We start from the raw sequence: 27,957 nt of genomic DNA, 5'->3' as shown, positions 1-27,957 counted from the left end.
TGTAATTTACAAAGAGATTTATGAGTTCTTCAGTTGCATAAGAATAAAAAGAAAGCATTAGCTAATTGTTGAGAAATACAGACCAAACTGAAAATGCTACATAAAAATATAACAATAAAATTCACATTAAATTATTTATTCAGTAATTAAAACAGTGACACTTTATACAAAGCCCCCCCATCAGTTTCAATGGAGAGGGGCAAAAAAAGTTCAATGTAGCTTTGAGGGAAGCAGGGTTGGAAAACAGGTAGGGGGGAGGACAGACACCCTGATTTGACTGATGATGGTTTTAAACAACAGCTACAAACAGCTAGCAGGGAAAGTGCAGCATAGTTCTGCAGATACTTTACTAGATTACTGTAAACCTTGATTGCTACAAATATCAGTTGTCTATAGGTACAAGTTACCTGAGCCTAAGCTCAGCGGAACCAATGCTGATTCTAATTGATGTCCACCAATGCTGGACCAGATCCCAGGCCACCATGCTGTGCCAGCCAACACTGGACTGCAATTTGGGCATTGAAGGCTGGTCTCAATGATCTCAGTGCCATCAAAGATTTCCAAAGACACCAAGGGGAGGAAGCAGTCTTCGGGCTCCCCTAGGCAAATAGCCATCATCAATGGTGTACCGTTGATCCGTCTTGAAGGCTTGAGCCTTTGAGCAGGTACATGAGGTAACTGTGATAATTACCCCCATTCCTAAACTGTCTTTACTGGGAGCTAAAAACATCCTGCGTTTCGCAGGGAACTCCAGCACAGCTTTCACAGGTCCCATTGTGGTGTCACAGAGACTGCAGAGCAAGAACAGCAAAAGGATCATGAGCACTGTGTAGACCAAGGGTAGCTAAACCACAGATTTCCAGGGACATCTTGAATTTCCCTTGGCAAGCAGTTCACCCTGTAAGAAGGGGCAAGTGTAAACCTGCCAACAAAGCCTAATTTTAATATGTTGAGCAGTGGCTGACTAAGCATCTACATTACAATGCTGGAGAGGATCATCTCTGCTCACAGCTCTACCAGCTCAACCTTTGCAAGAAGACTGCATCTGCCTCTTCTGTTACAGGGGCTGGATTTTGGCCTTGCTCAGGCAAGAGTCCCTTAGTCTTTCAAGGGACATCTTCCTGAATCACAACTGTCAGATTGTGCCCATAGGGCTAATATGTAAAAGTAATATTTATTTTTAAATATTTTCCTGCTTTACATGAGATTTCAGTTCCAAACAACATGCATCAACGTTTTTTTAAAAATCCACACACAAACAATATTTATCATCCAAATACCCCTTAAAAGCTCAAAGGTTGACATATTAAAGCCAAGAAGTCATTTTTTTAAATATATATATTTCTAAATTTTTATAAGAAATATATGTTGCTGGTCCATTGATATGGAGAAAAAGCTTGTAACTGAAATTAATTAAAAGAATCATATTCAAAAAGATAGGCATGTCTACTGAAAGGCAATATATTGCACCTCTGTACACAACTCTGCTGAATCCATGGTCATCTTTACAGATACAACAAATCAGGGAGTTCAAAAGGTGGGGGTTTTTTTTGTTGGGTTTCTGTTGTTTGTTTTTGTTTTTCACAAGTATGAAAAATTTCCATTCACTCCTGAGGTTACAGAGAATGCAATAAAACGCCTACATTTTCTCAGTCTCTGATGAGATTTAGTGATACCATTCACTTAATTTCCAAAGGATGTGCATTTGAAGCATGAGGGTGGAATGGAGGGAACCATGTACAGATACACATTTGTGTGTATATATATATGTATATAAATACATACATACACATAAAGAATTGTGGAAGGAGAGCAAGACATACACAATAGCCTGGAAGCAGAAAGGCTGGGTACAGACAAATTCATCCTAAGTGCAGGTGGGGGTAAATGTCACCCCTCCCACAGTCTCTGCTCTCTCTGAAAGCTGTAATGAGAGATTCATCCTTGAAAGTATCTTTTGAGGCAGAAATAGACGATTGAGAGAAAACTGCTATTCAGTGAAGATCTTTACACTATGAAAGAGGTATCATATGAACTGATAACTGAATTTGTGTGTCTGGTAAGGAGAGGCATCAGAACAAACTGCATTTAATATTGCCACACATAGCTTGTTCAGCTCTCCAGAAATCAAATCCGGTAGGCAGTCAGTAGCTGCACTATTCCATCATCTTGTTGGGATGGAAATGCCCAGTGGAAACAAACTCTTATTTGCTTTTCAAAAACTAGTAGACAGCTTGAAGCCACCTAGTCTTCAAAGACACAAAAATTGACAGCAGATTTCTCAACATTAATAGGAATAAAATCGAAGCCTGGACAACTTTAAGAAGTTTAGGATGTAGATGTTCTTGAAATAAACCAATAATTTCACTATGTTCTCCCAGAAATAGTGACAGAGTACATCATGTTTTATAAGTCCTTGCAAAATGAATCATCGACTTTCTTGGGACAGCATCAGAACTCACCACATACAAAAAGAATGAAACAACTCATTTGGTAATGTGTTAAGATACATAACTTGTCTGTGACCTGATTTTAAGGGTCTTTTTTTCCTATCTGTGGAAACATGAGCAGTCTTAACATTTCTGTTTCTTTCACACTGCCATCAATTCTCCATAACTGCAACATCATGAGCAAGCATTCCCCTCCTCTTTCAAGAGCAAAACCGACACAGCATCTGCTTCTCATAAGCACATTTGTGCATGTATATAAGTATGCGTGTATGAGACGCAGAAGTAAATCTGTTGAATTTAACTTAAAAGTTAGTCCCAGGGAAGGATTTTTTCTTTCCCATTCTTCAAATTTTAGAACATAGAAGTAGGGTTACTGCTACGCACTTGTACTTTTACTTTCAACTCACTTGTTAGTACATGGGATGGTTAGCAACTAAGAAAAAAAAAAAGAATTTATTTGACTTTCAAAGTTCATTGACTGGTGCATGAATGGCCATAGACGATAGCAGGTTTTTCTTGCCACTTATTCCCAGAGCAACAGAAGTTCCTTCAGCACACTCACAGGTTCAGCAGTGGAAACTGGGCACATAACAGTAGTCCTTGAGGTGGAAGAGGCAATACCTTCACCACGTATTCATCCCCACTACCCATCAACTCAATAAGACAATCCAGAAAGGTATTCCAGTGCAAACTGTTGGCCTGTTTTTTCCTGTCGCATTCTGTTTTGACATCTATAGGGAACAGGAGGAGGTCCCTCATGATCTGTACTTGCAAAGAGAAAGGCAATGAACTGACTGCTCTTGCTAGACTTTAAACTATTTCAGGAAGTCAAACACACTACACCTCAAAAAGAAATGTTGCCTTTTCCTTTGCTTCCCCTGCCACCCAAACCCTCCAGCCCTGAAGTTCAAAAAGGATACATTGCCTCTTTGGCTTCCAGCTTTGCCAAGTCCAGGAAAAAAAAAAATAATAAAAAAAAAACTTGGATGTATTTTCCTCCTAGGATTTCTAATACTGTCAGAATTCTTAAGTCAGAACTCTTATTCTTGAGTTATTACCTGAACTATACTGTCCTGATAAGAAAGTGAACTGTGGCAGCTATTACTTATGTTCCCTCCCATACAGTTTTCCCATTGCATTACAAATTCATTGTCAAATTGAGGAGCTAGCTCTGCCAGAGCGGCAATAATATACATAAATGTCATGAGAGCGAAATTTATTAAGAGAAGGTAATGCTGATGGACTATAAGGATGAGGAAAAAAAACTCCACCACATTTAATTCAGCATCCCAACACAGAAACTACAACCCTACTATTTTAAAGTAATATTTAAGCACAGTCCATTCAGCATTTTTGTGCTGTCTCAAACGTCAAATCTGCAAGGTAAAGACTTAAGGCTTTTGTCAAATTGTGACATAATCCTAATGCCTCCATTGCCAGCATGTCAGGCTCTCTCACGTGGCAAGGTAGAACGCTCAATACCTCATAGGATCAAGTTCAAAAAGCCTGGAGAGAAGCAGCAGCACAGGAAGGGAGGCCTGAACTTTGGAGTGGCATGCACATCCCAACACTCCCCCTCCCCTTTCACATGCAGATCCATGTGGTCTCCACCTGACAAATCTACAGTTAAAATGCTCGTTGCCTTAAAATTAAACTGTTTCTTATCTCAGCCATGTGTTTATGTCTTGGTTTCCATTTAGCTGGCTTGTCTTTCAGACAAGGATGTCTGAAAACAGTGGTAATAGAAATATAATAGGTTATAAGAGCCTTGGGAAATATTACAGAGGGACCCTGTGTGCACAGAGCAGAAAGGTAACACCTCCAAGAAACAGCTAGGATTTGGCAATCCAGGCCCCGATTCCACATTGAGCTCCACGTAAGCACATGCTGACACTGGAGTCACTAAGGTTGGGCATGGGGGCTGACTCCGCTCCAGCCCATCGCAGGACTGGAGCTGACAAGGGTAATCTTGCAGCTCTTACTCAGGATTGGATCCACTAAAGTCCTTACTATGCCAGTCAGACCCAAGGCCTAGGCCAGAAATGGGGTTTCCAATGACCTTGCAGAGCACTGTGGCTAGATGTGGTCACTTCATCTCTAAGTTCAAATTCTTACCCAGACATCAGCCACGCCTGAATTTGTGCACGCTGAGCATGTGCAACCTATTATGAAATTCAAGATCTGCAGCTGGGGTCTCAGTAAGGCCTACAGCAAATCTTAGGTTAGAAAAACATTTTTAAGTCAACAGAGTTGAAAATTTCAGCACTTTCCTTGAGGTGCTCAGCAGACAGATCAGGCCAGTTGAAAACATTTTGTTTCCACAAGTCACACTTTTTTATAAAACTGATATTTCTTTCCTAAAAATTGATGTTGTAAGTTACTGCCACTGAAATTGCTTAGCTGAAAGCCCTGCCTCATGAGTTAACATAGGAGTATACTGATGTTTATGAGCATTATGAGAGCCTGAAACATAATCTGTATGAGACTGTGTTCAACAGCTTCAATGGATCATGAATGAAGCCCAAACTCATGTCTGATTTAAATCCGTAAGAATATTTGGTCCATTTTGAAAGAATGGATGGGTTGGAAACGCAGTTCCTGTAACACTAGGCTTTGCTCCATGCTAAAGGTGTTTACAAGTTTCTGACAATCAGCACAGCACAAAGCCACCCTTAGAAGCAAGAAAATGAAAACACCCTTACCACAATCTAACAACAGCAGGAAAAATATTTGGCTGAAACTTTAGGTGTGAATTATACTTGCTTAAGCCAGAACAAAAGGACAAAAACATCAAAATCTAGTAATGTGGAAACAAGGAAGGTCTAGCTCTTTAAAAAGAAAGGAAAGATAGACATTTGAGGTAACAAACAAAAAAACCCAAAATGCACAAACACATCACAGACATCTAAAAATAGCATTTTATACATTTTTTTTTGCCAGTGCTTCTCTGAGAGCAAGTTCTTTAAACAGAACTTAACAATTTTACAATTTTTTTTTTTAAAAAAATACGTCATCCTAAAATAGCCCATCAATCCTTACCCAAACTTTCTGTATTTCTACAAAAATAGATGCACAAAGAGCTACAAAATACTGTATTCCTGAAAGGAGGGGCACTGTAGTCAAGGGAGAGTCTTTTTCCTGACAATCGAGACTGTTCATAAAAATATCAAGCCAAACAAAACAAAACACTGTTAAAGGAGCAGAAAGGAGTTAGCTTGCCCAGCTGCAGCAGGCTCAGATGAGGAAAGAAAGAAAAGTTAGGTTTTTGGTTTTTCCAACACTGTTGGGACCCATAAACAGCCTTAGGAACACAAGGCTCAATAGCAAGACCAGAATGGTAGGCTCTTCATTTTCATGTGTGTCCTTTGTCCCATACAGAAGGAGTCAACGACTTGTATCGCCTGCCCATCTGCACTGACTCCAGCTCTAGCTGGTCTTAATTTATCTGAACTTCAGAACCAAGAAGTTTCCTTGCTCTTGTCCTGATGCTGTAGACCTACATTTCAGAAAAAAAAAAAAAAAAAATTAAAATTTGATACAGTTTTTTCCTCCCCCTCCCCAAGCAACTGAAGTAAGGATAAACAGGGTTTTTTTTTTTATTTAAAAAAAAAAAAAAGAAAAAAAAAAGAAAAAAATCCCACAATTTACCAGCCTAGTGGACTTGTTAGTAACATTTCTTTGCTCCCGATTTTATATTTTATGTGGGATAAGCTTAAACCACACTTAAGTTTTAGACTGGCTCAAGCGGTTTAGGAATACTGATAAAATCCTGTGTGCACTTCCTTGTTTTGGCCTCATTTGGAGCATGGTATGGCGTGATAAAATCCTCCAGCAAGGTCTGCACAGATAATCCAGTAGACAACAGAATAATTTTTCCTGATAGGGGCCAGCCACAGACCCAACCTCTTTTAGAAAGGGCGCGTGACAGTTTGGGATCTCATAGTTTCTGTGGCATTTCACCTTACAAAGGAGAGGTTCCCGTAGCGTGTAAAAAACCCGAATAATTTCACCTACTGAGTGTCAGATTTTTAGCCAAGAATGGCTAGTGCTTCCACATGGGAAAAATTAATGATTTTCAGCTTGCATTTGTTATGAGTTACTCTAACATTTTCCTTTATAAAAAGTGAGGACTATCTAATAAATGTGGTGCTATGTTGTGGCTTTAGCATTATAGACTTGGAACCTGTCTTATAATCAGGGTTTTCTCTGCTCCAGAGGGATTCAATCTTTATTAGATTTACACCCAACAGGGCGCATACCTAAAAACCAGACAATAGAGGAGGAGGCGTGGATGAAACTTCCCAAAGAGGATACATTCTTGCTCCTTTATAGGGAAAATAGAAAGGTGAGAGGTGCAGGCACATAGTTTAAGAGGCAATAAGGTGCTTAGGACTCACTGTTTTAAAATTTGTCCTTTGATGTTCTCAGCCAAGAAAATCACATTTTGTGAAATGAAAGGTGCACTTCCTACTATGAATCATCATTGCTATATAGACAGCAATGCTCTGCTCTGAGTCATACACACTATCTATTGCCCTGCTACACAGTGTACCAAGACCAATGCATCAACTACCTGATCTGCTAGGAATTTAGGGCCAATTTCACCACTCATGTAAGTAGGTGCAACTCCAGACATCAATGATGTTGCAACTATTGAAGCTCTGTGTTCATTTGGTTGTTAACCTGTGAAAATTGACAGATCCATGTGCTAAGCATGGATCTCTCATTTCCATATCTGATCACATAGTGAAACACAAAGGAAGACCCCACATGTTTTCAAAAAGCTTAACAGGCATAATGGGTTCAGATCTGACCACCATCTCCTTGTTTTAGGTGTACTGTAGACCAGTTAAATCTCTAATGATGGTCAACATCGGAGTTGAGCTACAAAGCCATTAACAGTCACATTAAGGATGACAGCACATTGCTCTGCCTGTGTAAGGATCCCCCAAGCAGCATCCTAATGCTTGTGTGTCCTGCAGTGAACAGACACGGAGAGCAGAGTACACAGGTATAGCATGCCAAACTCTATTCAGTGGCTCTCTGTTCCATCTCACATGCACTTGCACCTGTTTCTTTAGACTGTAAAAACTGGGATATCCCTCAAATAAAGCATGCCCATGAAAACATGTTCAGAGGCTCTTTACTCAAAGAGGATGTCTCCTTCTGGCTTAAGAGTCACTTGTTTTCCTGGCAGCATTGGTCACAGGCAGAGTAATAATAAACTGCTGTTAGTCTCCTTCAAAGCTCTCTCAAAGTTAGCAATGATAATTTTGTGTTACTTTTTCCCTTCTGTTTACAATTTTTTTTTTAAAACAAAGAAGATAAAAAGAAAAAAAAATAGACTCAGACTGCAGAAATCTTTCCGAGTGTAAGGAAGTCATCTAAGTTCACCAGTGGAGCACTAAACACCACCAGAGGCAGTGAAAGCTGATGAGAACAGAAACAGGTTATATGGCTGCTAGCAACTGAAAAAAAAAAAAAAATTACACACACACCTGTTCAAGAGGATGTCCACCCAAAAGTAGCAACTGGTAGAAGTGGAATAACCAGCTGAACAGACACCTTCTGAGTTAGGTGCCTTTGCAACAACAGAAATAACTGTAATAAGGAGGTTTAAGGTATGGCTACAAAGTCTAAACAGTCACAGGAAACAATCCAAAAAAGCAAAGCTGCCTTAGTTACAGCGGAGGAAAGTGTTCCACAGTAAAGTGGATCACTTTCCATGCCTTTTCCTCATTATATTCCCATTTCCTTCATGGCAAGGCTACCTACAGTCTTAATATGCCATCCAAGTGCAGCCCTGCTGCTAACCAAGCAGCCTGCTGCAAGAACATTTTCCTCTTCACAAAGACATCCTCGCTTGTGTTGCATGAGTCAGTATTGCCACACCAGCACAGCTCCCCATGTCTATAGCTAATTGCCACACAAGCAGAATGCAGGTTCTGTGGGAACATCTAAACAAACTTAACGAGTTGTGACAAACTCAGGGGGTGTATGTAAACAGAGACAGCTCTACAAAAGGCAGGAGACTGACCTCTCAAATTCCGTATTCAATGTGACACACTGCCCTATAGGCATTTCTGAAAGTGGACTTCCCATAGTTAGCCAGGACTAGAGGTTGCTGATTAATTCACCTAAATGTAAAGTTATGCACCCCCAATGTGCACAACTTTGCACGATGAAGGATGTGCACCTCAATTTTAAGATAGACTTACAGCACTTAGATATGCCAAAATCCTGCTCTGCTTTTGGTGTGCTGAGGCTACAGCAAACCTCCCTCAGCACATCTGTCCAACAGCAGGACAGGATATCCTCCTTGGTTCTTCAGTAGCAGGGCAAGTTGCTCTGCTCTCCTCCCTCCTGCCAGCAGACCTGGCAGCTGCCAGCACAGCTGGATCCAATCGACCACCTGAAGTGTCCAGTGAGGAGAGCAGCCTCCTGCCCTGCTCCTGAGGAGAATGCTGATGGCTGTAACCATCAGCTCCAGTGGCTGCAAAGACAGCAATTCCCACCTTCCCCCTGGTTTTAAGTCCTCAACTTGGCTTGTGTACTCTTAATGTAAACACGAGGATTTAGACCCAGCACTGTCGGATTACGGCTGCAGCAATGCTCTCTTGTAAGTATGCCATGAACTGCAGTCAATGTTGTTAGAGGCAGACCTTGCTTTGCTTGACATTGGCAGGGCAGGGAATTGTGGCCTAAAGCACAAACATGCTGTGCTTATATCAATGTGCTTCTACCAATGCTTGATACAAAACATACTTTTATATTGAGCATTATAGCCTGGGCACTTCAGCTTTGGAAAGACATTGCATACCAGCAGCCACAAATATAACAGGTTTTGATAGATTTTGATGTAGATGAGCATTTTCTTTAATCCCACTTGTAGCAATAAAGAAGCTTCTAAAAGGGTTAATTTGCAGCACACAATGTGAGGATTAAGCCACATTTAACAGGAATCAGGTAGCTAAATCCCTCTTCATCCTCTAAACCAGGACCATGTAAGTTCAAACAGATGTGCGAGACAGGTCAATACTTTGTTAGTTCTACAAACGGTGGTGATACGCTGATGTCCCACACAATCTGTTCTGAAACATAAATTTCCAAACTGTACCATGCATGCAGGGGTAACCCTCTCTTAACCTTTGAAGTGATTCAGCATCATCCATTCATGAGATCGACTATTTGGCTTAGTATGGCAAAGATGCAACAATGTAGCTGGAAGACAGTAAGATTACAGCCAGCCTGCCCAGATTCCTGCAATATCATTCCATATAATTCAGCATGAGGAATTTTGCAAATGTTTCCATAATCGCGTGTGACAGTAATGCAAGAAATGTGACCCACAAGAGGGGAGGGAGGAGAATTTCACATCTGAAGAGCTCTGAAAATCAATGTCTAGGTAGATACCAAATGAGCTTTTCTATATAAATCATCTGAAGCTCATGGAATCTGATACATTGCCAGCTCCACAGGTTGATGTCTTTTATTCTCCAGGGAGATATGACCAAAGACTTCCAGAACTGAAGTTTTCTTGCCTCTCTGACCTTACTCTACTCAGCAGCAACCACTTCTATGCCTCAGAAAGCCAGTACATCCTTCCAGGCCCTTCAGTTTTTAGCCTCTGCTAAGGTTGCTGCCTCACATGGGAGTTAAATGTAATGAAATTCCACATGACGTGGAGATTTATCCAGTATAATGCTCCCCTGGAGTGAAGATGAAGCCAGAAAGGCTTCACCTGCACTGGTGAGTGCTGGATGTGACTCCGTATGGAGCTCCAGCCACCCCTTCCTCTCCCCAGCAGCACAGCTCACCTTCTGTGGGATGACAGCATTTGAGATGCATGCAAAACACTGGGGCAAATAAGCTCCCTCTTTTCACCACGATCAGGCTTTGAATAGCTGTCGCTCAAATCTACCAGCTGTAGGCAAGGCTGGAAAGGGAACTCAGAGCCTTCCTGCTGCTCCCAGCACGCCTCTGCTTGGAGAGCACAGGAGAGATGAGTGTGCAGGGTAAGAGAGCAAGGAATTGTAATGTCACAGGCTACCACTACCTGCTGTGTTTCATTGCTTGCTCTCTTCTTTCTGAAGCCTTACATCCCAAACTGGGGCTGCCTGATAAGGTTTTGCTGTTGTGTTCCAGCACATGACCATTTTGAATAGTCACAAACAAGCAAGATGCTGCTCTGCTGAGACCCTTTGCTCTGACAAACTAGTCACACATCACTTCCCCTCTTTCTTTTCCCCCACAGGAACTCATGGCCCATACATCAGGCATGGGCCAGTTCAGGCCTTCTCCACTGCCTCCCACACTGAGTAGGCAACTACAAGACATTCAAGCCACTGCTAAGCACTGCCAAATCAGGATCCTGATAAAATTAGCATCCAACTCTACCCCTACACAGGGATGTCCACAAGGAGCAGGCAGCACCAAGAAAAGGCTGAGATCCTAGTCTTGTCAGATTATCATTTTATACCCAAAGGCACAAAATGTAATTCCTTTTGTATCATTGGCACAGCTGGAAGTGTTATTAATAGATATAAAATTGACCAGTGTTGAGAATCTTATTATGCTTTTTCTTAATTTCTTGAGGCAGCAAGTGGCATGGTGTTTAGAAGAGATTATTGGTTCCCAATTGCTATTGGTTCCCAGTTGCTATTAAGTGAAGAGAGAGAGATTTGTGTTAGGTTAGCTCAGCTAGAATTGGGTTTTGTGTTCATATTCTTTCATATTTAAGAAATAGCATATTTTTCTCTACCAATTCTTTTTCCCCTGCATACTGATCAAAGCAAGGAAGTGCTTCTCACACATTGAATCAGGTAGCTACAGCTATCAAGAAGACAGACAAACAGATACCTTAAGGAAAAAGGAAGAGAGAAACGAACCTACTATTTCCTTAACAAATAATGTATTTAAGAAGTACTAATCTGCAAGGATTGCTGCTGGTCAGATAAATACCAAGCAGAAAAAGGAGACCTCAATAGTGCATATGGGCTCCAGGATGGATGTGCTGGAAACTGTTAGTCACTCATCACCTGATCACAAGCAGCTATGAACACTGAGGGCTGCTAGACTGCTCCTAACATGAGGATGAGAGCTGATGAGAGCCTGCCAGTCAAAGCTCACAGATGCAGATGTAGTTTATGGATGCTGTCCTATGGCTACAGGCCCTGCAGGAAAATGAATCTGATTCACAGACCTCTGCCTGGACACTACAGAAAGAAATTTAGTTTGATGGTGAGCACCGCTCAACCAGTACCTCTACTCTCTCCTGGATACTACACAGGAAGGAAATGCTGATCTGTTCCAATTTAGATGAGTAAGATGCAATCCTCATGTACTGACAAGTTATTAGTTCAGTCCTCATTGGAGCTATATTTTGGTGAATGCACATATGAGTTAACTGAACAAGCTGGAAGCTTCCACATGGAGGTTTAATTAACCGTTTCCCACAGGATTTAAAGAAAAAAAAAAAGTCACCTATAATGTCACAACTTGTTTGGCTTGAATGGGATCAAGGCAGACAAAGGTCTCTCAGCAAAAGGCAGCGAGAGCTGGATGTTTCACAGCTCATCTGCCCTGACAGTAATTTCAGGAGGGATTGCCTCCTGGAAATGTATTTGGAGAAGGCTCTGAGAACAAGCCCTGCTTCAGCTGCAGGGAGTCCACTTCTTTGTTCAAATTCTTCCCGCTAAAACAAGTCACAGACACAATTGAACCATCTTACCTGTGTCAAACCCAAAGCTTGGCACAATGTCCACTGTTCCGTGAAAGGCTCCAGCCCATGCTGAGGTAGCGCTGGTGACAGTAGCAGGATCTGTCTTTGTCATGTCACACTGGGGAGCAGGAATCCTGGCTGCCCGGACTGAAGGCATCAGCAGGGACCCATACCGGGGGTCGCGGTGTGAGCTGGGGTGGTGATGGTGCATGTGTGGGTGAGGGTGATGGCGATGCATGTACATGTCATGCATGTGTGCATACGAAGGGCTCACCTGAGATGCTAAAGGATAATGCCAGGATTCAGATGCAGCAGGGGGAGGAGGCGGGGCAGTCTGATGAAGGCCATGTCCTGGCCAGCTGCTGGGATCTGGTGTTGGAAAGGTGCCTGGTGCAGTAACGGGGAAATCAGGGTGTACTCCACTTAAGCATGGTGGAGGTGGAGGCTGATAAGAGCTGGTCCAAAATGAAGTTGGGAAACTGCTCCTTTGGCTTGAAATTGTTGAGCTTTCTGGTAGAGAGGAGAGAAATGAAGTATGACTGAAGCTGAACAACAAACTCAGTGAGAAAAACCCCACAATTATTTTTCTGCTCTTTCAACACTGAACTCAAGCTTCCTCAGCAATTACAGAATCATAGGACAGTTGAGGTAGGAGGGGACCCTCTTGAGATCATGTAGTCCAACTCTCCTGCTCAAGTGGAGTCACCTGAAGCAGGTTGTGCAGGACTGTGTCCGGTCAGATTTTCACTGACATCCAAGCTCCACAACCTCTCTGGGCAATCTGTTCCAGTGTTTGGCCACCTTCAACAATTAAAAAAAAAAAAAACCACCAATGTTTTGTTGTGTTGGAATTTTCTGTTTTCTAATTCATGCCTATTGCCTCTTGTCACATAAGCACGCATTGCTGAGGAAAGCCTGGCTCCCTCATCTTCATTCCCTCCCAGCAGGTATTTGCACATATTGATAGGGTCCTCCCAAGAAGAATTCTCCAGGCTGAAGAGTCACAGCTCTCTCAGGATCTTGGTACAGGAATTATAAGAAGAGGCTAACTTCTGACCGGACCAGAATATATCATTTAGAAAGGCAGCTGTTGTGGCTGTAAATGGTTCAGAGGACATGGAGCCAGGTCATGCTGCATAATACGACACATTTGTCTAAAGGAAGAATACCAGATCTTCTCAAAATAATTGCATGCTTTGATGGGATAAAGATTGTATCTAATGTATCTTACGTTGGTCCCTTACAGAATATACCATGTTGCTCTGTACCCACTAGGATCAGACAAGCAGAATCAGCTACATAACTGAAAGAAGTTTTTGTCAGAAGTAAAAGACTTGCTGCTAGGGCTCAACTTATATTTAAATGGATTCCAATACCTCTACATTATTGAATCACTTTCTAAAAATTCCTTTTTTGAAGGAGCAGTTAGTGGTTTTTTATGTGTAGGAAAGTATTGGCATCTCCATTCTCACAATCCTCCTGCCAGCTCATGTTTGAAAGTACTGCTTCATGCAATATGTCTCAGCTCAAATAGGGGTTTTTTTGGTCAAAGATGGAAACATAAAAATACAGGACTTTACCTCTGATGAAAGAACAATCATAAAAATATCCTACAGAGAAATAAAGCCGGGGAAGTTTAATATTTGACGAGGTAAGGAATCCTCTGTTCCTCATATAACATTTACAATTTTTTTTTTAAATGACCTTTTGTTTTGCTTTGTTTAGCAAGCAACTGGAATGAGACTTGGGTGAAGACACCACTGTGAATGAACAGATTCTTCAAACACTCCTGCCTCCAAACTTCACTTACACAAAAATATTTTGGAAACAAAAACTGTAGAAGTGTTTTCTGACTGCATCACCAGGACACTCATGTATCTGTTTTAAAAATCCATAAAAATAATAGACTTATAAATTGGCTTTGATTTAGGCAGTTTATTGAGCCTGATTAACTTCCGATATGAGGAATAAACATTACAAACCCACTACGGAAAAATGCAGAGAACTTCCTTTTGTATCAAACTGCTTCAGAGGCTGCAAGCTTATCTAGCAAACTGTATTCCAACACGGCTTTCTTCAAAAGATTGCTTCTTTTTTTTTAACAATGTATTTCTATTGTAATTCATCCCAGAAGACTGGAGAGAGCTTCAAGCATATAACAGAAGCCTCAACACCCCTCCAAAATTGGTATTGTTCCTTGTTTGTAAATTGTTCCTTGTTATAAGGGATTAGGCTAAGATACAGAGTGCACATGGCTTACAGTGTTGGCAGCAGGGCTGACAAAAAAAAAAAAAAAGAGGAAAAACAAGCTTCTTCATGTCCAGTCTGTTGTTTTCCTCACTGCTTGACAGAGGATCACAGCTTGACAATCCATTGCCAGTATTCTGGAAAATTAATCTCTGTAATCAAGAGGTTTTGGAAACTATCTGGCTGTTATCTGCATGGAAAAGCCCTAAATCCAAACCATCTCACTTCAAAAAAGTGCAGAAAACCACAAAGTGACTGAAGGACAATTTTAATACCATGAGAGAGCACTTTTAAACCACTGGATTTGCCAATATGAATTCAACCCAGGTTGCATACTAGCTTGGCTTTACCAGTCATAGAATAGGTTGGGTTGGAAGGGACCTTAAAGATCATCTAGTTCAAACCCCATATAGAAGGTCTAGGCCACAGAAAACATGTTTAGTCATCTCCATTTTTCAAACCTGCGCACAACAAAGCCATTGCCGCTGTCAGAAACTGTCATGGATCAGCCACCACCAAGACACCATTAAGCATAACTGCAGAGACCAACCTCACTGGTCAAAGTCGAGTCATGTCACTGGAGGTGCAAGGTTATATGAACACATAAGAAAACTTCATCCACCCTGAGTGCTCACAGAGGATGCTACTAAATATTAAGGGTGCAGCAACTCCATCAACAAGAACCATCTCTATGTTGAGCCACAACCCCCAACCACCACACATTTCCAAGGTGTTTCAAGGGCCTCCTCTCCTTCCCACCTTTAAAATAGTGAGCACAACCAGTTATCTTTATAGATGCCATCATGTCAGATACCTGCCCTCTGTGGGATGTGGCAAAGGGGAAACAACCATTTCAGTACTTTACTTGCGAAAGAAAAAATAATAATAATCTGAGTAGCTTCCACAGGCTTTCAGGAGAGGGGAAGGAGGCATTTAACAAAAATTGCCTGCCAAGAAAGATACTACAGTTACCAAAGTATCCTATTCTAAGTAGAGGGAGGCAGGGAGATGGCAACATCTCAGATACCACGAAGCGGTGACTAACGTAAATGTTCATGGTGGCTGGCCAACACGCACTGAAAACATGCCAAAGCGCACATGCTGTAAAGAAGACAAAGTATGGAATTTTCTGTAGTACAACACTACTTCTCAGTTAAGGCAGAAGTAACAAAAAAAGAAAAACCTAAATAAATAAATAAAACCAACAAAAACCCAAAGTCCAAGAAAGGAAAAAACCTAACCCGTCAAAAGATTTCAGGTAGCTATACCCACAATTGAATATTCAAAGTCCATGTTTCTGGAGCCTGTTGTAGGGAACTATATCTTATTGAAGGTCAGTTTTGAACTTAATTTTAGCCTAAGCTGATGAGTATTTTCAACATACAAAATACCAAAACTTGCTCTTTTCAGGACAACAGGTTCTATTTGCCGTACATAAGCAAAATCCCTCCTCGCAACAAAAAAATCCACAGTATCACCTTAATGATGAAATTACAGTTTGCTCTTCCATCAGGACACTAAAAGAACCCCACAAGAAGATGAAAAAAAAAAAAAAACAACCTGAAAAAATTACTAATCCTTCCTTTCAGGTAAAGGAGAAATAACGCAGCGAGCCGAGTAGTGAGTTCATGCCCACACACTTTCCATTTAAAACTGTACCTTCCAAAACAGCTATTGCATAAGAAAAATTTCTTTTAATTTATCTTTCAGTAATTTATTGAAAAAAATTCTCACTACCCATGAAGGTTGTTTATAAAAAGATGTTCAAGCTAATGATAAGTGATAGATTACAAATTGACATCCATTTGCTGTAACTGAGTATCTACCTGACAACTGTACATGAACCAGACCAAGGTGGTAGCATCACTCCTTCCCCACTTTTTTGAAGTAAGCATGTTTCAGAAATTCATGTGGGCCTGATAAATCTCGTCAGCTTATCTTCTCTGGAGAAGCAGATATCCTCAGCTTTCTCAGCATCCACAGCGCAGAACCAAGCAGCCCTGCCCAGTGCCCTCCCCGGGGATTTTCATACTGCTTCAGCAGGTGCAGCGACGGCCGAGGCCATATCCCCTTACTTTATTCCAGGAAGGCTTTCAGAACACGCAAACCTCCATTCCCCATTGATGGCATGGGGCATGCCGGGTGAGGAGGCAGTATGGCTGAATAACCCTTATGCCAGGCCACCCTGTCCCCTGCAGAGCTCTCTGGGAACAGCTGTGCAACAATGAGGGGAGCCAGGGAAATTCAGCGGGGTATGTGTGAGGCCAAAGAGAAGACACACAACCTACCTATGGTATGTCTTGAAGCTCATGAAAAGGGCTTGCTGTAGGCATGGGGTCTCTAGGGACTGCCTTGATCCCATCTCTAGAACATTTATAGCCTGTCTGGGCCATTTATAAATGCTCCAGTCTCCTTTTTAGTAAGCATTGGTTCAATCCTGCTCTCAGACGAGTCGACGGAAAATTTCCCATTAACATTAATGGTCCCGGCTCAAGCCATAAATTCCTCTAGCTCCCTAGCCACTTGTGCTGACCTTTGCTTAAACTTCCTCGGATTTGTCATCATCCTTCTGGAAAGCAAGTTTTTCTGTGCTATTTTTCCTCTTCACAGTGATTTCCAAAAATCCTGTCTCTCTCTGTTATCTGTGACTTTCATCAATACACTCTCACCTCAGCATTGCTGATTATGAACACCACCACTCCTACAAGGATCCTCACAGTATCTCTCTCACTCAACCCGATGCAAGGCCATTGCTCACTACACTTAGTTCGTGTCCCTTTGTCAGTCCACCTAAACACACGATCAAAAATAACACAGCTGTGGATCTGAAAAACTACCCAGGCTGCCACATTCAACAAAATGGAAATAGCATCTTACCAGCACAATTTATTCTGTCACCAATTTTGAAATCTTATCTGGAAAGTCTACCTAGTTTATCTGGCAAGATCTGCTCTTTGTTACATTGATGATGCTTGTATGCATTATGAGGCACGAGCATTACAGCATTACAGCAAATGCCTCGCAGCACCTACCACATGTCTACTCCCTGCTTAGAAGCATAGTAACGTCACCCCTATTTCACACATGGGAAGCCAGTAGCGACGGCCATATCTCTCCTGTGAGCTCTGCCCCTGGTCAGGCTGCAACGCACTGTGCCACACGGCTGCAGCCACGTGGGCCAGGGCTATTCTAGCATCTGCTGGCTCCTCCCCACCTGGAAAGCAGCCATAGACAAATCTTAAATCACCTGGCAAAGTCACCCAAGAAGGCTGCATGAGTCTCGTCACATCCAAGGCCAGCAACCCAAACAGCTTTGCTCTTGCCTCACAGGCCAAGTTTCACACTTGGAGCTTAAAAAAAAAGCCTCCAACCTTGCAGCAGACGTTTGTGAAGCCACGTGAGCTCTGCCCCGTTCCTTCCAGGCCTCAGCAGAGCCGCGGGTTATGGCAAAAGAGGGAAACGCCAGCTTCTTCCACGCCTTTGGTGCCTCTTTCCCCGTTTAACACTTCAGATCACTCAATCTCAAGAAGCTCCTTGATTCTTTCAAATTTGGGGGTATTTTTCCACCACCACAGAGGAGCAAAATTTCACCTGCAATGCCATATGTGTTACCACAACACAGACTGAGCAAGCCACACCATAGAGAGCAAGTTATTGCTCATCTTACCTCTCCACAGAGGACTTAGCCCTGCCTTGCTCTTGGTAAGGGCAGTTTCTGGATTGAAGCTACTGGCTTGACTCAAAGCTCTTGAGAAGTGTTCGTCCACTACTGAACCAATGTCTCCCTGGAAGTAAGTGAAAAGGACGCAGCGAGAATTAAGGTACTCCATCTCGGCAGGCTGGTCTTTCTCATCCTCCTCTTGTTTGCTGGGAAGGGTCACTTCCAGAGACTCCTGCATCTTGTTGTATACAGCTAACTTCTTCTGGGATTAAAAACAAAACAAACAAGAGATGTATCACTGATGGCATTCAGTGTAAGCTCAACATCTGCTTTCCGTAAAGAAAAATAACTGAATACATTGAATATTCATGTCATAATTACAGTTGGAATAAAGGGATATTTTGCATCGACATTTCACAAAGGAGAGATTACCAGCGCCACTTAGAGTTTTTATTCCACGCACACAGATGGGCCTGCTTCTCAGGCAAATTTCACAACCACAATTTATCAGCACTGGCTTTCACTCAATACCTTCAAAAGAAAAAAGACAGACTCTAACAATTCACTTCTGACTCCCACCTGGAAAGGATATTCGCGTCCGTAAAGGCTACAGAGGTTGAGTACAGCCCTACAGAAGGGTGGCCAGATACACAACGATTGCATTTCACTCATCTAGCTGGACATGCAGCAGGTTTTGCCAGCCACGCTCCCCTAGTTAAGAGTACATGGCCCTCTGGACTCCCTACATCTACTCCTTGCTGAAGGTGTAAAGATGGAAGAATTTGGTGCCTCCTGTAAAATCTTCCATTGTATTATCGAAGTCCACAAAATACATAAATTCTCACTCACTGCCAAGAAAAATTTTATAATAGGAAGCTATATCTTAGGGTGGTAAGTAGGGTTTTGGGGGTGGGTTGCAGGTTTTATTTCGTTCCTTGGTTTGGGTTGGGTTGTTTTTTTGTTGTTGTTTTGGGGCTGGTGTTTTTCTTTTTATTTTTTAAACACCAGCTTCTGGAAAAAACTACAAAAATTCAAGTCATAAAAAATTAAACATGTGAACTTGAGGAGGGGGATTGACAAGTCTGCAAACACATGCAAAAAAAATCCACCCCAAATCGAAACCATAGAGAAGCATATAAAAAAAAAAAACCAAAAAAAAAAAACTGTACAAGCCATCTGTGAATGGCTATTTCAGAATCTCTTTTCTCTCTCTCAAATCAAACCTAAATGTCAAAATAAACGTGTGTGAAGATCCATTCTGCATGGAACATATCTTTCAGATGTTCCACTTTACAACTGTTTTCATAGAAAAAATATCTCCCCACAACAGTCAAGCTGCAGGAGCCATAGCTTTTAGTTAGCTAGCTGTTTCCACAGCTGACTTTACACACAAGCAGCTTCAAGAACCCCAAAACAACTACAGCACACATATGTAGAAGTATTTCATAGCTTTTCTATGGAATTACAGTTTGATTTATCTTTTGTGGTTCGCTTGGCAGCACTTTAGCACAATCAGAATCTCTTTAAGTTTATTACTTTTTTCCCTTTTTCCAGAGTTGTTCTAAAGAAAAAGTTAAACAACTACACAGTCTATAAAGTTCCATTTGTACAATAAATATGCTTGTCCAATTTAGAAATAATTTAAAGTCATTTTCTGATCTTCTGTACCATCAAAACATTTACATTTTGTGCTTTCTAAAATTGTGTAAGACGATACAAATTCTCTCATCATAATACAATACAGATACTCTGGGGGCTAATTCTTAATTATGAGTACTTATTAAAAAATTTAACTGTATGAAAGAGCTATTGACTAGTGGAATTAAAACCTATAATACTAAAAGCTCATAGCAATTCAGTGATGAATCTGTCATTACAGTAGGTTAACTGATAAACATAAACCAGTTCCGTAATACCTTTAATTCCGATGCTGTTACTTGAACTGCAATCAGGGATATAAGTAATGTTATTTTACAGTTTGGGATATCTAGGTAATGGTCTGGAATTTGAGTAAATCTGTGCTTCACAAAGCAAGTTATACCATGGCTCTGCCTAGCACAGAATTACTTATTTAAACTTACGATTTTATCCCAACTTCTTATAGCATATAAAGAAAAACTGTAGGATTTACTTTTTAAAAAGAAAGAAAAAACAATGGAAATAGCAAATTAAAGCTGTTTTATTAGAAAATAATTGTTAAAAAGAAACATAGTCTCCAGCACTGAAACTAATTTTTTTGCAAATGCAGAATTTGAGGTGACATATACTTTTTTGTAAACGCTTTGGGCCTTCTGTAAACAAAGAAAAAGTCTCCTCATATTTGTTCCTGAAATGCTTACTCAGATATCACTTACAGTGAGCTTCATGGCTTTGCCTAAGTAATCATGGAACAATGAGATCTTAGGACAGAAATGGTTATAATATTGCAGATATAGGGCATATATGCATTAGAAATCTGTAACACATCTCCCTCAGTGACATGATCATTTTTAAAGGTGCTCCATAAGCCAGACCCTCTCAAAAATGCAAGACAAGTGCTCGGGGAGGGTATTTTTTTCATTTTTGTTTTTGGTTGGGTTGTGGTTTTTATGTAGAGACACAGTATTAAAAAGATCCTTTATAGAAGTCTAAATAGATATTGATATATTATGAGATCTCAGCCGCAGTGTATATGCCAGACCTCGAACACATGCAATATGCTTTAAAAGTTGACGTTTATCATTATAGGTATTTAGATCTATATTTGTATTTATCACTATTTGTATTTATACTGCGAGTATGCAAATACATATACAAGCATGCAATTATATACAGAAACACATCATTTAATATAGCCCCTGGCTTGAATTGGTTATCAGGAAGGAAGTCTTTCAATGTTCCTATATAGAAACTGAACCTCAGGAAATTAAAACTTATCTGCAGAGTCGCTTCTCTGTGCAGGAATGTTCCCTCTTCCACTGCCTAAGAATCTAATTCGTTTTCCATTTCAACTCTCCTCCCTCCCCTCCAGTCCATGGCAATCATTACAAGATATTCTAAGCACTTGCTGGTTTTGAAAACACCAGATCTCATTTTTTGGGGTTTTTTTTGTTGGTTTTTTTTTTTTTTTTGTGTGTGTGTGAAAAAAAGATAGTAGTATTGACAGACAAGGACACGGCCTTGTGTACGGACTGCAGTTATTCACAGTGAAAAGTCTTATTTTGTGCTAAGCTTTTTGCAAAGGATGAGAGTTCTAAATTAAAACATTTTTCAAGACTGCATCAAGCCTGCAATCAGATATAGATTTACTTAATTTGTACTTCGGAAATAAATTATCAGCCTGTAATTACAAGACTGTTTAAATAAGAGACTACAGCAAGATAAAGTGACTCAAGAAGTTTTCCTTGTATGCAGCGTAGATACACTCTTTTCATTGTATACATCCTTTAAGAATGTTTTCTCCCTTGAAATACCCTGCCTGCACACAAATTCCATCTTACTTGTTCTGACCTTAACAGCGATCTTCTCGTAGCATTTCTGACTGCCTTTGTGTGACTGGAAAAGTACATAAGATCATCAACGGCTAAATGAATTTGTCCCACCATCATAGCAGTGGAGGGGGGGGACGGGATGAAATGAAACGAAAAAGAGGTTAGGTTTCTGGCAACTGATCTGGGCTAGCCCACTTTCATTTGTACTTTATTCATACAAACAGTTCTGGCACATATTTAAGCAGGCAACAGCATCTGTAATATCTCTACAATGAGTATTTTCTGACCAAATACAATATGTTTCCTGCCTATGATCAGATCTCTAATACTTTCATATATTCATGAATTCCACCTCTCTCTTCCTTGCAAACTAGACACTGAGATTAAGCAGCCACTGAAAAACAAAACAAAACAAACACGCAAGATCTCATCTTGGCCAAGATCCAGAATACAGAATTAAAAGTCAGCTTAGCGTACTGGGAAATAGGGAAATTCAGTGTCTATGGCACCTGATACCAGCTGAGATAATAGACCAAGATTGTGGCTAAAGGACGAACGGTACAACCTCTGGGTAAATAGTGCTGTACAGTACGGGTTGAATTCGGCTTAAAGCAATATTGTTTTTATTATTCTGTATATTCACAAACAGGGTGCTTCAAAGAGAATTTAAATTCTTAACCGCAAGTTGTCTAACAAAAGGAAACTAAAGGTCAATAGCAAATCACCTCTAATAAAGGAATATTAAAGATGTTTATAACTGCATAAACATCATCCTGTCTTCTGGAGGAAAACTGATCACTTGTAGACCAAGAAAACATGTGGTCCAAAATCTCACACAAAACCCTTGTCTCGAAGATTCCGGTTATTTTCTGACGTACCCTATCCGGAACCAAGCAAAACTGTTCTCATGCAGTGAAATTCTGGCCACATTAAAGCCAATGGCAAAAGTCCAACTGACTTCAAGGGTCCCAGACCTCACCCAGGGTGTCTGGTAAAAATGTCAGAACATTCCTCTTCGCAAACTGAAAAAAAATTCACTTGCAGCTGAACCCAGCTAGTAGGCAGCAAAACAGAAAAGCAATCGAGCACAGTTGAGAGGGGAGAAAGTTTTAGTTTAGCCAAACTTGAATGCAAAATTCAGGCCAGCTTTTATAATACATATAAGCTGGTTGCCTAGTCCTACAACTTATTATCTCCATACATGCCATCATACAGCATATGGTCCTTTATGCTCCCAAGCATGAAAGTCTGCTGTGCCTGTGGCCACCTGTTACAGATTTTCCATTATGAGAGAAAGAACAGGAACCAAAAATAAAGAATAACTGCACTGAGGAAACACTATATGACCCTATCCTGAGAAAAAGGCTGTCAATTGACATAAGCTTCTGAGAAGGAATTTCAGCAACAAACTCAAGGCAAATCACGGACAGTCCTCCATTTGTGGAGCTGTCTGCCAAGCAGGCTCCTATTGATAACACAGAAAGTATTCAAGGAAGAAGACAATTTCAGGCAATCACAGCATGGAATGCTGGGCCTGAAAGCGGTATTTACAGCATGCCCTGAAAACATGAAATGCTAACTTCTACCCTCGCAAATGAGCAAGCCAAGGGCAAAGCCACATGCTGGCTTTCAGGTGAGCCACTGGGTTTGCAGCAGTACAGCCTGCAGCTCCTGCTGTGCTCTGCTGAGGGAGGGAAGGGGAGGGAAAAGAATGAATTTATATAACTTTTGCTGTACATCTAAACAGAGGTGTACCATTAAAGTCTAAAGCTCTATTTTTATGCAGATAGAGGAAGATCAAACAGAATTTGGTCCCAATCAGAATGACAAAGTAAAGCAAGACAAATTTTTTAAACCAGCAGTGTCTCGTGGGATTAAACAAAACAAACCAACAAAAGCTTCCACAGAGGGCAAGATTTAATTCAGGTTTTACAACCCATAATACTGAAAGTAGCCCTTAAAGATGAATTATATAGGTCTGATTCAGTTTCCAGCAAAGTCAGTAGCAGGGGAACCACTAGGCTTCAGAACAAGCCTTGAGAAAGCATCCGAACTACAAAACCTAAACATGATGCTGTCTTCTGCTGTTACCTGCTGTGTTAGACGCTGCGGACTGCAACACCCTTTAAGAGGTGTACTAAGCCCATCCTCAAAGTTGTGAGCATGTGATACAAAGAACTTCACTGAAAAACTAAGTTGCAGTACGTGAATTAGAGTTTAGCTACAGCCAGCTGACAGAACATTAAACGCGACTTGTCCTTGTCTGCGATGTTGTTACTTTGGAAGGAAGAGCTGAGTTAGTGACCTAATTTGCTGATGAAGACAAGCCCTTATCTGGAAAAAGTCTGTCTACAGCACTGCCAGCAGAAAGTCTGACTTGAGCATATCACAACTCTTTATGCAAGACTTGATTTAGCAAGGATGGTGTTGGCTTAGCTGTCTACATCTATAATGCAGAAATTCCAAAATGACCATTTACTGTAACTTCCTATTTCAAAGGTCTTAGGCTCCGCTGTTAGAGAGCCAGGGTGAATCCTTCCTCAGCCTCAGCTCCGCAGCGTGCTATACCGAGACTGACAGGGCATGGCAAGACGTCATGGTGTTTTGTGTGTGCCAAGAGCACAATGGGATTCTTCACCGATTATGTGTTTCCACATTATGTGTCCCTTCAAATGAGCAGCTCTGTTACACCCATTCCTCACCCAACCCACAGGAAAGCCAAAACTTACGACTACAGCTGTGCAGCCCCTCAGGAAAACGTACGCTGAAGACAGTTTTACTTTCGCCATTCTCCAGGGCTTTACACTTGCGCAGCCACACTCCTTAGCGCATACAGGAACATGTTCTTATTGTAACACCGGCACACAGTCGCTTTGTCTTTTGGCAAAGGAATATGGAAACCTCGATGTATCTGTAGAATTAGGGCCACACCCCATTTTCATCAGTTCCTTCTGGCATCATATGAGCATGTACATGTCCCTACTTCACTTACTTCCCTCCAACAAACACCCTGGACTTCAGTAGTCTCAAAGATCTAAGGTGCTAAGCCTTCACTGTCATTAAAATTAAATAGGAATTCAGGCTTCAGTCCACTGAGCTCTTAAAAAAAAAAAAAATCCCGTCTAAATTAATTTGCCAGCAAGTCCTTTCTTGGCTACGGATTACTGAAAGCTAAACTTCCAGAAATTCTGCACTGCTGTGCAAGGCAAAAATCGGTTCTGCACTGCTTTTAAGAGAATGAAAACTACAGATACAAAAATGTAGGAGTAATTCAGAGTGGGGCAACTTTAAAAAGGCATGATGGACCATCCTCACCCAAAAAAAATAATGTCACTTCTGCACAGTCTGGTGGTATACTAGTCCATCATTTGAAAGTAATCCAAGATCTGTTATTCAAAAAAAAAAAAAAAAGAAAAAGAAAAAGAAAAGAGACATCCATTCAAACCCCTTCTACTGCAGAGCAGTGAAACAACACCAGCCGCTTGCTGGAGACACTTCTCCTGATCCACGTATGCAGCATGAGACCTATAGAAATGTGATGAGGTTACCTCTCCAGAGAGACACTGCGGCCCAGAACTTTAGCCTATACATCTGCCACAGCAGCGCCACAGCTAAGGAGCTTGCTCTGCTTTTAAAGGATACAGAACTGATACCAAAAGCTGGCATAACGAATCACATGTTTGTGAAAGAATTATGACAAATGGCTACGAAGATGCACAGGCTTTAGTTAGAATCACACACCTACATCTCCTCACACTGACAGGGAAAGGAAAGCCAACAAGAGCACAGCATGGAAAAGCTTTCCCTCTCAGAAAACAAACCATTTTACTGGGTACCAGAAGACAACAGAGTAGTACAACACCAACAAAAAATGCTTAAATTGAGTTCTCAGATATTTTAAGGGTGAGTTCCACTTTATCAGCTCCAATGTAGAGCTTTAATTTTAAGATATCCCACTAATTCATCTTCCCTCACTGTTATTTTTAAACCACAGTTTTAATTCTGGCAAAGAACATTCTTTAAACTGGTCATCATCCTCACGGAGAGCGCAAGAGTGTTTTACATGTTGAACACATGTGTGAGAAGAAACAAAAAGCTGGCAACAGATTCTTCATCCTTCTTTCTTACACTCTTTACCAGGTGATTAACTGTCCCTGACAGGACAATTCTGAAGAAACAGAGACTTGCAAAATGTCATATGTTACCCAAATAACAAATCTTTCCACTATGACTACAGATGCATGAGGAGTTAATTCCATGTTTACTTTGTTGGCTTGGGTTTTTTTTAAAGCATCGGAAAATGCTTTTGGAAATACATAAAATGCTCTAAAGTTCGCAGCTGCTGGAATTAAGAGGGTGCAACATTCTTAGTTCAGCAACAACAGTTTGGTTTTCCAGTCTGACATTTGATTCGTTTGTGAAGACCCTCCAGCTCCAAATATTTCAGGAAAATTGGTGCAAGCAGGATTAACCAAAACAAATCGTCAATAACATGTAGGATAGCAAAGTTTAGAATGCTTTTTGGTAGTAACGGGATATATCGTGCTGGCCACGACTCGCTAGCTGTAGTAGCTCAACAGAGCATTCTATGTTTCTTGCCTTGCATATCTACCTCCTGTCTTCTTAAATAGCACAACCCACAAGAACTCACTTTATTTAAAATTAAATTTCAAGAAACTTTGGTGTTCATTAGGGTGCCTCTGGGACATTTCATATCTGGTGCTGCTTACAGCTGATGGAGAAATTTCATGATTCTGTTTAAAAGTAAAAAGAAATGGCACTTGAGCGTGACACAGCTGCTAGTGATCGTTCAATAGATTTTCACGTACTATGCGTTTTATAGTCCAGGTCTGGAAAACAAATAGAGCCGATCACCTATGGAGTTAAGTGTCAAAAAGTTCAACAAAGTTTCAATTGGAGTTTTCTGCTTCTAGGTCTCTTAGTCAAGAAGTCAAGTTATTCAAAATTATTTATTTATTTTTCCTCCAAATCATGCAGGCTAACAACTGGAGCTCCAGATATTCAAATTCAAAGCTCATAAGTAAAATTACTGTATAGATCGAAGGTGCTGCAAGCAGTGACCTAGATTAAAGAAAAAAGAATAACGAAGGCATGCTGCAACAGAAAAAAAACTCACAAGTTTTCCAGAGTCCGCGTTTACAGCGAACAACACGAGCAACCTGGAAAAGTTCACTGGGGTATCATTTCTGCAAATGGGCTCTTTATCCCAACAATAAAGAAAAAAAAATAAATAAACCAGTAACACGCGATAGGAATTTTAATGTTTTAGCCCATATTCGTGTCTCCCAGGCAAGTTGATATTAGGGGTCACTTCCCATGTACGGAGAAAACAATCTTCATGGATAATAATGATAAAACCTTATGGAATGCAGCAACAACCAAAAAATGTATTCTCAGATGACTACATTAGGGCCAAGTCAATATTAGTCCCGCTTCACCCACGCACTGCATAGTCTAAAAATGCTGTCAGCCTGATAAGAATTTCCTGATTCTTTTTTTTTTTTTTTTTTTTTTTTAAATACATCTGATCACCAAATTCAGCTGGAAACTCGCCGGAGCCGATCTTCTAGGAGATGAGCCGGAGTGAGCGGCGCGGCGCGCCCCATCCGCAGGGAACAGCGCAGCTCCCCTCCCGCCAGCGCTGTGCGCGCCCGCGGACCGCACCGCACCGGCAGGCGGCAAAGGCAGGGAAAGCGGGCGGAGCGAGGGTGGGAAGAAGGCGAGAAATAACTTTCTCCAGCCGAGCAATCCAACACCCACCCTTCCAAATACAGGAATTTGGGGGAAAATGAGGGGGTTTTGTTTTCTCTTTTTTTTTTTTTTTTTAAAAAAGAGCTCTTACCAGCCTCCGCTGCTCTAGGGCACCCTCACCAGCTCCCCGCATCTCCAAATCAGGCCGAGGGCTGCATAGCGCATCGCTGGCTGGCCGGAGGTCTCCGCCCCGGCCAGCCAGCGATGCGCTATGCAGCCCCCTAAGGAGGGGCGGGAGGGGGGTGTCCTCCCCAAAAATCCCCCCCCCCACCTCCCAGTCCGCCCCCACTTGCGAGGTGTTTCCGCGCAACCCTTCTTCCCTTCCCGCAGCTCACCTGCGGGCAGCCCGCCGCGGGGGCGGCCCCGCTGCCGGGCAGATAGCGGGGCGCCCCGCACGCCGCCGGGGCGGGCTGCTGCATGGCCACGTCCGAGCAGCTCATGGCCGCGGCCGCCCCGCACCACCACCTCCCTCCTCTTCTTCTTCTTCTTCTCCTTCGTCTTCTTCTTTCTCCTCTTCCTTCTTCTTCTTCTCCCTCTCCTCCGCGCAGGGCGGCCGCGGCGGGGCGCCGCGCAGCCCCGGCTGCCAGCGCATCTTCGGCACCCGCCGCGCCCCGCGCCCGCACTTATAGCGCGGCG

At 41.7% G+C, this 27,957-nt stretch overlaps 1 protein-coding gene across 2 annotated transcripts; it reads right to left on the bottom strand.

Moving 5' to 3' along the window:
- VGLL3 (vestigial like family member 3) lies at window positions 1-27,957 on the bottom strand. 2 transcript variants are annotated; one of them, XM_086763664.1, is made up of 4 exons: window positions 27,657-27,957; window positions 18,086-18,341; window positions 12,181-12,681; window positions 1-5,946 (listed from the first exon to the last, which is right to left on the bottom strand). In XM_086763664.1, exons 1-4 carry the CDS (start codon window positions 27,759-27,761, stop codon window positions 5,903-5,905), a joined length of 906 nt encoding a protein of 301 aa, XP_086619790.1. In that variant the 5' UTR covers window positions 27,762-27,957; the 3' UTR covers window positions 1-5,902. The 2 variants fall into 2 exon arrangements, with proteins under 2 accessions (XP_086619790.1, XP_086619801.1); XM_086763675.1 differs by having other exon boundaries at window positions 18,086-18,338.

The sequence above is a fragment of the Chlamydotis macqueenii genome, chromosome 1 (assembly GCF_036417535.1).
Source record: "Chlamydotis macqueenii isolate bChlMac1 chromosome 1, bChlMac1.mat, whole genome shotgun sequence".
NCBI classification, from domain to species: domain Eukaryota; kingdom Metazoa; phylum Chordata; class Aves; order Otidiformes; family Otididae; genus Chlamydotis; species Chlamydotis macqueenii.
The sequence above is the reverse complement of the archived record's forward strand: the minus strand, read 5'-3'. Positions and strand labels throughout refer to the sequence as shown.